Source organism: Hesperophylax consimilis, chromosome 13 (genome assembly GCF_061612785.1).
Source record: "Hesperophylax consimilis isolate HC1 chromosome 13, BYU_Hcon_1.0, whole genome shotgun sequence".
Classification (NCBI taxonomy): Eukaryota; Metazoa; Arthropoda; class Insecta; order Trichoptera; family Limnephilidae; genus Hesperophylax; species Hesperophylax consimilis.
The window spans coordinates 28,991,553-29,003,557 of record NC_142848.1 but is presented as its reverse complement, the minus strand read 5'-3'; the positions used below and the strand labels follow the sequence as shown (position 1 = coordinate 29,003,557).

The following is a 12,005-nucleotide window of genomic DNA, read 5'->3' as shown; positions in this document are numbered from 1 at the left end:
TATCATAAATATACTTTCCATCAAGATTATTGCTAAAAAAAAAATAGTGACATCTTGAATAATATTTTATATTTTCAGAAATTGTTATCAAGTTAATTGCTCTTTTGCAGTTGATTTTTAAAATCAACGCGTCTCCCCAGTATGCTGTATGTTTATAATTTTTTATTCCATATTTTCTTTTATTTGAATGTTATTTTATAATCGACACATTCCAAACCGAATCATTGTCTTTGGTTTCAATGTTATCTTTATCTTCATTTCTATTCTGAATTCTGAATTCTGACAGCCGATTACATACGTCTGTTTCCGAAGTGCGTTATTTAGTTTAATATTCGTTAAATTCATTGTAGGTCTTAAAGGTGTCTTAAAATTTTGTGAAATAATCAGTAGTTCTTGCTAAAACATAGTCTATTACAACATCAGCGTGGATTCAAGCATGGAGGTCGATTCATGGCAAAAACCTTCGCTCGAGCCTTGTTCCAGCAACAGCCTTTTGCCGACAATCGACGAATCCAGTGTTTTAGGACACCAAGAACCTAAAGAAAGGTAATTTGATCTTTTCAAGTACTTACTTATTTCCTCTCATGTTTATTTAAACTTGTCAACAGCGATGTGCATTTTTTGCAGTCGTTACGCACGAGTGGTTCATTGTTATTTATTACACGCGCGATAAATTCGGAAACAAAAAAAAAGTTGTATTTTTTGCATAGCTTAGTCATTCCTCGCCCGAAATAAATGTCGCTATCATTGAAAAATCTAGCACACCAATTGCCAACTCATGTGTACTTAAATACATTTTTTAATAAAACAATTTTCATAAAATCAAGTTAGTAAAGTTGTATTGTGATAATATTTTGGTGCAAGCCAAGAACAAATAATAGTAATTTTTAAATGTTTTCAGGCTGGTTAAGGTTCTGGACCAAGTGGAAGCCCGAGTGGAGAGGTTGCGCAAGGATGCAGCCAGAATCGAAGAGGAGAAAGATACTCTCCTGGCAACGCTTGACGCTATCAAACATTCCGAATGGATGCTCGAATTAGATGAGGGTTCGTCATATATTCTCCTCTTTAGCGATGTCGCAGCCGCACAATTAGCATCAGCACAGCTACCTGTTTTGAATAGCCCTATTCGTATGACTCCCTTTAAACCGTACCATTACTCGATTGAATGGTTAGTCTTTTTTATCATGACATGTTTTAGAAAAGAAGCGCCATTCAAATTATCGACGTATCAATTGTTATTACATAATCAGAGACGTGACTGTATGACATCTGGACTTAGACATATGTACCAATACCTGCTAACTACTTAGCATCTTATCTCGTGGCACGAGGCGGCGCATCGGTACCAAGAGTCATACGACCATTCATACGCTGGGAGCCGTATCGTGCGAGCACAGTATTCTCATTGCTCATACTCTCTGAGTTCACGGCTCCCGTTCAATTGAGCCATTGTTCAATTGAGTCGACTCTTTGAGCCGTACAAATATATTGAGCCTGCACCGTGACTCGTGCCATAAATAAACCACTCGCTAGATCGATAACTTCGGGCTTTTTGCATGAAAAAAATTGATCCTAAAAAACCATAGATATGCCAATATATAGACAGGAAAATTCTAATTCGGAGCCTACTTATTATACTCTACACCAATGAAAAACTCTGAAAGTTTATTTCATAGATTTTCAGAGTTTTTCATTGGTGGATATAGTTAGGCAATCGTGTGACATCACAATATTTCGGTTCCAATTTTCGATCTGAGTTATACCTCCCTGACTCCTGCTCTTAATAAAATGAGTCACAATCCATTACTACTCCTCTTGCTTATTGTTACAGTTTAGAGTCAAAATTATAATCAGTATTTAACACTTGACGCTATCGAACATTCTAAGTGGATGCTCTAGTTAGACGAGTGTGTGTCATATTCCTCTTATTGTTATCAATTTAGAATTAAAAATACCTATAATTAGTATTTATTTAAAAAAACACCTTGTTTTATAGCTTTTAGTATAGTAAGCAGTGTTGGATCGTGACTTTTAAGAGAGCTTGATTGCTAAGATTGGAAAATACAACATTATTGATGTTGTAGTTGAAAATATATATATTTTTATTTTCAATATCTCTAAAGAATTTTTTTTAATTATTAAAAATCATTTTCAGCTACATCAAACATCAATAATTACATATTTTTTAATCTTAGCACTCGATCTCACTAAATAACCATTACTCTATTTTGTAAAATTGAAAGGCACACAAATCATCTGAAATCAAAACAATTCGAACAATTGTAAGTAAGTTTCTATAGCAAAGTTCTTATACAAGTCCCTGGAAAAACCAAATAGACAAGTTTTCTTTTGAAATTTAGCTCTCCTGTAAAATTAGAATTTTCTCGTTAACGTCATTCTGGCTCTAAGCCACGGGCGGCTGAACCATCAGGTCAATAAGACAATGACCCCCCCAAAATTATAAGATGAAAATAATATTTATTAAATTTTATACAAATCAAAATAACACTGACCATAATTGATTTGAATACTACCATATAGCGAGCAGCGACGAATTGGCTTTTGGCGAGTAGTGACATCTAACATTTCAGTTAGAAGCTCTACCCATTTTGCATGTACCTACGCTCGGCAAAAAGCCCGCTAACCCAACTTCTGTCTCACAATAAACGATTCGAGACAAAGAGACTGTAATTCTATGGCAATATTACGCAAATAATATTTCACTACCTTGGCTTCGCTTCGCTCATTTGGGTCATGTAGGTAACGAACTCACAGAGACAATACGATGAATATAATTATGTGTTAGAAAGAGATAGTTATAAACGTAGGTCGAGTAGTTATACAAAGTGTAAACGTCGCGTAAAATAAATGTTTTTTAAATTATTCGAATAGTTCGGAATATTCTTGTGTTATTTTTGTAATTTGTGACGAATCATTATATTTTTCCAAACCAGTTGATGTCATATAAAAAGAAAAATACAATTTTGTCAGTTATCACTGACCAGTTCTCGGCGGTTATAGAAAATAATTTGATTGAAAACATTTTTTTTTCTTACTTTTCACTATTTTTTTAATTAAAGAAGATTTAATAAATGTAATATATCACACATTTTTCTTTAGGCAGGGAAATGTATTGTGTATTGATTTCCAAATAAATATTACAGGGTTACTCTGTATTCCTAATTCATTGTAGATAATTAATTACCACTCAAACAAAGTTGTAAAATGCTAAGTTACGTGTTTATTAATGTAAATTATAAATAATGTCTAGGATGAACGAAGTATGCATGAAGAATCAGTGAATGATGAATGTAAGTAAGTCTAAAGTAATGGTGTTTGAAAGAGAGAGTACGAAAACAGTGTGCAATATAATTGTGAATGAGGAATACTTGGAGCAGGTGGATGAGTTTGTGTATTTAGGAAGTATGTTTACGAAAGATGGGAAGGCTGACAGAGATATTGAAAGAAGGGTAAATGCAGGTAACTCCAATAATGGAGGACTGAACGCAGTTGGCGCTAGCAAAAAATTGTCCAAAGAATAGAAGTTAGCAGTCCACAATGGAGTGCTGGTACCTACCCTGATGTATGGAAGTGAGGCATGGAACTGGCAGAGAAAGGATGAAAGTAGATTGAATGCTGTTAAAATGAGATCCCTGAGGCGTATGTGTGGTAAAACCATGTATGATCGTGTGAGGAATGTGGAGATCCGCAAAGAGTGCAAGGCTGATCTAAGCGTAATGAGTAAAATTAAGAAAGGGATGCTTAGGTGATTTGGGCATGTAGAGCGAATGAGCTAAGAAAGGAGTGTAATGGTAGGAGAAGTCAGGGACGCCCGAGGAAAACATGGCACGATCAAGTGAATCAGATACTTGAGTCGGGCCATTTCAAGAGTTAGAATAATAGAAGAGTATGTGTGAGACTATGTATGAATGTGAATGAGGCAAGAAGTGTGTGCCAAGACCGAGTTGTTTGGCGGTCCGTCTGTGCAGAAACGGCGTGATGGTTATTTAGTTAGCTAGTTATAAATAATGTTTAACAATATCAAAGTATAATTTGAGTTCAATTGATTAGATACCTACGAATTCATTGTCATATTAATTAAAGATTTGTCACAAATATATATTTTTAAGTGACTTTTCGTTTCTGGATCCCTAGAACCGCCTCTGCTCTAAGCCCTCAATATATCCTTTATCTAATAGCATAGTTCCAGTTATTTTATGAGTAGTAATGTACCCCTTAGAAACGCTTTATCTAAGTCTGATCTTACTATCTGTGATGACCTTGGACTGTAGAAAGATTGAAATATACTGTCATACACATAAGCACTTGTCTTTTTATTGACTATTCTTTACAATTTATAATTTATATCAAGAGAATTAGAACAGCAAGGAAGCCATAGATCTCTATATCTTATAATCTGCCGGTCTACGCCATTTATATCATAAGGAGTGACAACTACGCGAACTATGTATTTAAAACTACTGTCTATGCTTTTCAGTTCAAACTATCGCACTATCCTATTTTTCTTCAAATTTGTTTGTTCTGTATAAATAACTACTCGTGTAAACAAAGAGATGCATTGTTGATTAAGTGGTGTTACCGTTTGTATTTGCAGTTGAACGTGAAGATGTACAACATTCCCTGGGTCGTGTGCTAGATCGCTGCTCCACCGTGGAAGCACGTGTCAACACCAAGAGGGATCAACAGCAAGAGGAAGCTCTCAATCAGGTTAGTTATCGCCCAACTTGTATTTCGTATTTTGTCAAATCCATGCATCGGTTTCAGTAATAGTCACTTTTTCATATTTAAGCACTCGAGCGATAGCATATTTAAAAAAAGATTTCTGGGAGTTTCTGTTTGGAATTTATTAAAAATATTAAAAAGGAAACATATAAACTGCTTACTGTGGTTTAAAGTCAATTAATCCATCTATATTTCACAGCTTATCACATATTTATAGTTTTTATATACATATATTTTTTTTAATCATAAAATTTATTGATGTGTGAATTGTTTGTCAATATTGATTGCTACTGTTTCTGTATTTTGTCTATGGTCTACTGGAAATGTCAATATTCATAGATATTGAAAAAAATACATTTTTAATATCTAAGCACATAAAACTTTGTGTCTACATATAATTTTTAAATATAAGTTTTAATACGGCACTAAAAATTATCTGGAATATTCCATGATAGGTAAATCAGTGACATCTTGTGATATTTTAATAGAAGTGTAATCAAGCAAGTGACTAAACATAGTAGCTGATGCGGGAAGTTAAAAATAATTCTGAAACAGAAAAAGATACGGTCACGTCTAGGACTCGAACCCAGGACCCTTGTCTTGCCGGGGCACTGCTCTACTAACTGACCTAATGGGACCCTATCTCCTTCGGTCATATTTTAACTGTATCATACTTCGAATAAGAACTGCCGACAATAATTTAATTATTAACTATCGCTCGTAAAAGAAAGATTTCTAAGTAACGAATGATGTACATATTGATTTATTCGAATACTATCTCTTCCATCAGGTAAACCAGTCCATCGACTCCCTGGTGCTGGGCGTGCGAGAAGATCCAGTGTTCGCTCATGGGCGCTGCCAGGCCTTTATGGCGGCCTGCTCCTCGCAGTCCCACGAGGTGGGCAGCGGCACCGGCAGCCCCGCTCTCATCGACACCCACTTCGAGAGCGTCATCCTCGGCTGCACAGTGGATGACCAGAAGAAGGTTAAGAAACGGCTGCAGGGGCTACTAGATTATTTCGCAAGGCTGAACGTGCGGAGCACGTAAATTAAGACTGATAAAACTTAACCCAATGATAAATGTCTCAAAATTTTATGATAATACATGCCGTAAAACTCTCTTATAAGGTTTTTTCAAGGGACTGGAAAAGTAAACTTCTTATGTTGGGAAACCTTGTGTATTCAATTAGGTCATTTGTTAACTTCAAAACTTCTTATGTTGGGAAACCTTGTGTATTCAATTAGGCCATTTGTTAACTTCAAAATTTCTTATGTTGGGAAACCTTGAGTATTCAATTAGGCCATTTGTTAACTTCAAAACTTCTTATGTTGGGAATCCTTGAGTATTCAATTAGGCCATTTGTTAACTTCAAAACTTCTTATGTTGGGAAACCTTGTGTATTCAATTAGGCCATTTGTTACTTCAAAACTTCTTATGTTGGGAAACCTTCTGTATTCAATTAGGCCATTTGTTAACTTCAAAACTTCTTATGTTGGGAAACCTTGTGTATTCAATTAGGCCATTTGTTAACTTCAAAACTTCTTATGTTGGGAAACCTTGTGTATTCAATTAGGCCATTTGTTAACTTCACAACTTCTTATGTTGGGAAACCTTGTGTATTCAATTAGGCCATTTGTTAACTTCACAACTTCTTATGTTGGGAAACCTTGTGTATTCAATTAGGCCATTTGTTAACTTCACAACTTCTTATGTTGGGAAACCTTGTGTATTCAATTAGGCCATTTGTTAACTTCACAACTTCTTATGTTGGGAAACCTTGTGTATTCAATTAGGCCATTTGTTAACTTCAAAACTTCTTATGTTGGGAAACCTTGTGTATTCAATTAGGCCATTTGTTGCCTTCAAAACTTCTTCTTGATGTGGTGATATTTTTAATGGGATGTTGAGGTTATTCAGCCAGTCCATGGCACCAGAGTGACATGATCTGGCACAGTTGTGCCTTCGGGAAACTGTTGAAATGAATATTATTCTACAATATGTTTTGTAGTTTGTATGTGTCCACATTTACACAATTCAGAGTCCTTTAGGTTTCTTACATGGAGATCTTATGAGGGAGTTTAACTGTAATTGGGAAGAGGCCATTAAATGATATAACTAGTAGTTTTGTGAGCAGTAGACCTTGTGTAATGTTGATTATTCCAATTTGACAGCTTGTAACGCGCATGCGAACTCTGGCGCCCACACAGACGAAATCTTCACTACGCTCAGTCATTTACTGTCAATTCATTCAACAATTTTTCATAGAATTTTCAAATCCAGATTTTGAGCAATGTATGTTTCCCTTGATAAATCAATAATGAGGCAAACTTTTGGATTATTTTTCATTAATTAATAAATCAATGATGGGCTCATTATTGACCTTTTTCATTTAGTTGAACTAATTCATAAATAATGAAGTTCATTACTAACTTATTTTCTTGAGTCTTATTTAAATTCTATAATCCAGTGGATACCCCCCGGGTACGCGAGTTTGGGCTCTTTCTTGAAGGGGTACTAAGGAAAACTAATTGGTAACCACTGCTCTAATCCAACTAAAACATTTGGTGTATCTAAAAAATACCCAAAAATCTTTTGAACCTAATATAGTGAAACTCTCTTATAAGGTTTTCCAAGGGACCGGAAACAAAACTTATTATTTGGGGAACCTTATAAGAGGTTTCACTATATTCGCCGGAATTTCAATTCATGGAATAAAATTATGTTCTTAGATATGTACTTTTGATCTCTGTTTTTTCTGAAATGTTAGCGTGAATGCAAAAATTCAATATTATCGCTTCTGGCTTTTTTCTTAACAATTGTGCACCAAGTGGATTACTTGAATAAATAATAATATGTGATATTTTAATAATTTTCTAGGGTTTGAATAGTTTTGCTATTCAAACTCGGTGTAATGTTTTTTTACCTATTGTCAATTAAAGTTAGAATTGCACTGCGGGTAATCTTTTGATTAATAATAGTAATATGTTTAATTATAATTTTTTTCTTCAGCCATTTCACCTAAAAAATATTAAAAAAAAAAAAAAAACACTTTTGCCAATTTTGAATTTGTATGCTAAAAAATATTTTTCTTTGATAACATTTCTTTTTTTTTACATCTTTCTTTTGAAACGTAAACTCAATGGATAAATGGTAAGTTTACGCAAGACATATACATTCCATTTCAATGTATATAAATATCTGTGTAAAATTGTACAGTAAACATAATTTTTCTTTTCTTATTTCTTTTTTGGAAGACTACCTCAATTTGTCTTTGTACCTTAAATAGTATGATAATATTTACATTTGAGGCAAACACAAATGAGGTTGTCATAAAACATTCAATAATTTTATAAACAAAATGGATCCTTCAGATTGTCAAGAGGCTTCTATTTTATTTTAGTTTAGTTTTAGTTTATCTATAGTAAAAATAGTGTTTTATCCTGTTTTAATAAATTGCACGTTTTGTATTTTACCACATTTTTGATAAATGCATTTAAATAGTTTATTTTAAGGTAATTTCAATTTGTGTTGCAATAGAATAGTAAAACTTTTATAAGGTTTTTCGAGTTACCGAAAATAACTTCATAAGTGTGAAAACATTTTTATAATATGTGATTCCTTATTTTTTTTTTCAAAAACAATATCAAAACTTTTTATAGAAGGGTTTCACTATGGTACAGGATAAGTCTTAGTAATTTTGCACTACAGTGAAACCCTTCTATAAGAAGTTTTTACTGTAGTACAGGATATGTTTTAATAATTTTATACTACAATGAAACCCTTCTTACTTTCACTGTAGTTCAAAATTACATTGAAATAAGAATTTTTCACTGTAATTTTGTCTGTGAAAACTTCTTATTAAAGGGTTAAAAATTATTAAAACATATCCTGTACTATAGTGAAAACTTCTTATAGAAGGGTTTCACTATAGTGCAGGATATGTTTTAATTTTTTTTTCTTTAAAAAATGTCTTTAACTGAAATACGTATTATAAAAATGATGATTCCAAGCATTAATCTAAAGAAATTGATTTAGTCCTCTTTCGGTGAATTTTTGTTTTTCCAGTGTTATTAATTAAAATTTTATCCCAACCTCTTGGCTTCAAGATCGGCAACCATAAAATGAATCTGAAAAATCATCATATAAAATGTAAATCCATTATATGCTTACGACTTGTTATGTGCACAGCAGGTGTAATATTTTACAAACCAAAGGATAATAATATGTTTGTCATAAATATATGTTCATAATAAAATGTATTTCGGAGACATTCAGTCCCGTCACAATCCAAGGAAAGTTGTATTTTTTTTGTTTGTTTTCTTATATTTTTTTAGTTCTACATAGTACAATGAAATAAGTTAGAGTATTGTTTTTTTAGAATGAGTATTTCACCAATTGGCGAGTAATAATCACGAAATAAAGAATAACACAAGAAGTGTCTTGTGTTTCGTGATCCAAATATAAGCCTAATTTAGGCCTATATTTCTGTACAAAACTGTTTAACCATGATATACAATGTCAGTCAAGTGTAAGAGAGACAGACCGCACGTCAGTCAGTCAGTGGCATGTTTGTTTCCATTTAAATTTATATGAAATGCACTTCTAGTTTTCTTCTTTATTCTATGGTAATAATAAAGACAATATCGGATGTGTTTGTTTTTTGTAAATGAATAATAATAATTTATCTAGGAGTTAGTTTGTTTGCAGAGGTGAAAGCACCCTCTAAACATCTTTTCATTTTCATTGTATGGAACAGCGCGTTAATAAATGATATACATATTTAATTAAAAGTTGTATTCTATTACAATTCACACTTGTCTTCATTTCCAGTACTCCAAAATCGCAGATGACCGATAATTATTATGTATTCTGAATCGAAAAGTTGCTTGAAATTATTTGGTTTAGCTTCGTCCTCGGTTGATTGTGATCGACCCAATCATCAATGATTTGATTCGATCACGAACCACCAATGATTGATCGGGTCCCCCGTAATGGGAATGGCGAACGACTATAGATATATAAATTTTGTAGACCGGTAAATTTATTTTGAATCTCATTCTCGCCATAGAGAAATGGAGATGTTCGATACCTGAAATAGGCTGTCATTTGCTGCTCCAATCCGGAACCGCAGTAATACTCCATTTCAGATTGTCATTTTTTTTTCTGTATCGCGGGAACAATCCACACAATTCGTACACCTATGATTAAAGATCAGGTTAATTTGACCCAATCACTTCACCAGTTGATTGTGATAGACCTTGGTCGTGGAAAATGAACTAGTTTGGCTATAACCAGATCTGGATAGCCAGATAGTTTCCAAACTTTCTCTTTCCTTTCTCCTTTTCTTCCCAGCTTTTAGTCTCACAATATTCTCCAAATTGGAGATGCCATAGTTCCACTGGCTCCGCGCAGTTGGGACTATTGTGGGATGTATATATTTTCAAAATTACTTAATTATTTAAAATTACTTCCTGCTTTTGTTAGATGAGGTGCATAGGTAATTATTTGTAACATGAAAAGTTTAAAAAAAGCACATCAGTTATATTATTTACATTTCCTTTATTTAAATAACAGAAAGGCTTATTATAACATTGGTCCATTTATATATTCTAAGGCCTGCATCAGAATCAAATACATTAAAATAATTATGAACAATTTTTAAGACAAGATTTTGTTTGACAATAAACGTTATATAAATATAATCATACACATCATCATAAAGTCATCAAATGGCCATTCCGCACCATTTTGTTTTTTGACATTTGAACGGTCCCCATTCGACGATTCTTGGTGCATTTCAGCTTTCCATCAAATTGTTATAAGCTGACAAAGTTAACAACATTACTTTCAACTGTCAAAAAAACAAAATGGCGCTTAATGGCCATTTGATGACAATGTTACATTTGAATTTATGTGAAAAACCCGTCCTTGAAGTTCTGAATTATTCAAATCAATTTTCCGGGCTATCCAAAATCCTCATTTGAGATATTGAATTTCACTGCATTATTATTATAACTAAAGTAACGTGTTTTATTCAGCTATTTTACAGTTATTCACAGCTAGACAAGAAAACCAACGGCAAATTTTCCTTTTGAGCAGTGTCGTTTAGTTACGCAATTCCTAATGACTTTATTAAAGTAAACAATATTATATTGTATGTGTATGTATAAAGAAAGCAGCGCGCAAAGAACAATAAATATTCCTAAATAATAAATTAAACTAACGGGTTTGACTAAAAAATATTTGGATGAATTATTATTGCACAATAAAACGTTTTTTTAATGTAATTCTATTACCAGTTTCATCAAAAGAACCCTTGGTCTTGTTACCAGCTTTATTATGGATTTACTATTAATCTCGTGTGTGCCGCCGATGGGTATAATAAAAAATAAAAATAAATTCTGAATGTTAATTAGCTTTTTTGAGAAATCTTCTTATGGTAGATTTTATGTGGGGCTTAATGCTAGAAGTGCCTATGTCAAATTTGTGAATCGCTCTGGAACGAAAATTGTGGGTCGATTTCTTGGCGTAAAATACGCTGAAGAATATTTTGATTCCTACATTCGATATAATTTCATTGATTTTGTTTAAATAGATGACAATTTTTAAGTACCTAATTTCTGGTACCTAAATCAAATTTCAAAAAACTGACATGGCACTTCTAGTGTTAACCCCAGATATACTATGTTTATGAATATACAGAGTCCATCACGCGAATTGCATGGTTTTCAAATAAGATGTACTCTGTCAGTTTGGCTTAAGAAAGATTTATATTTGTGACAAAACATAGTGTAAGATGGGAATTTTTTGTTGGCAGTTTATGATTTGAAGATCATGTCGCCGTCGCTTAGATGTTTGTCATTTACATTTATGGGTCATTCCGCCGTTTCGTTCAAATCGCATGTTCTTGCAAAAAAGTCATATGAAAAATAATGTTTTTCAAGAAAGTTTTATTGGAAAATGTAGTTATTTAAAAAAGGAAAAAGTAGTATTTACCGGATTAGGCATTTGTTACTTAATAACTTTATGGTATACAAAAAACATGCTAAAATCTCATTACCTTCCCCGTGTAAATGAGGGACCGGTAAATTGATCAATAAATAAGAACATTTTACACTAGTAAAATCACTACATTCATTAATCGACCTGAATGTACAACTAATTTTGCATATTTATTGGTGTTTAATTTATTTTTAAAGTTACTGTATCATAGAAAGAATTGAGATTTTGTTTTTGTCCAGAAAAAATCGCTGTCGTCTTC

At 33.0% G+C, this 12,005-nt stretch overlaps 1 protein-coding gene across 1 annotated transcript; it reads left to right on the top strand.

The window, feature by feature from the left end:
• Positions 1 to 280: 280 nt before the first annotated feature.
• LOC149418749 (BAG family molecular chaperone regulator 2) lies at positions 281 to 9,610 on the top strand. Its single transcript, XM_089638648.1, has 4 exons — positions 281 to 546; positions 902 to 1,044; positions 4,616 to 4,728; positions 5,534 to 9,610. Exons 1-4 carry the CDS (start codon positions 437 to 439, stop codon positions 5,789 to 5,791), a joined length of 624 nt encoding a protein of 207 aa, XP_089494774.1. The 5' UTR covers positions 281 to 436; the 3' UTR covers positions 5,792 to 9,610.
• Positions 9,611 to 12,005: the final 2,395 nt, after the last annotated feature.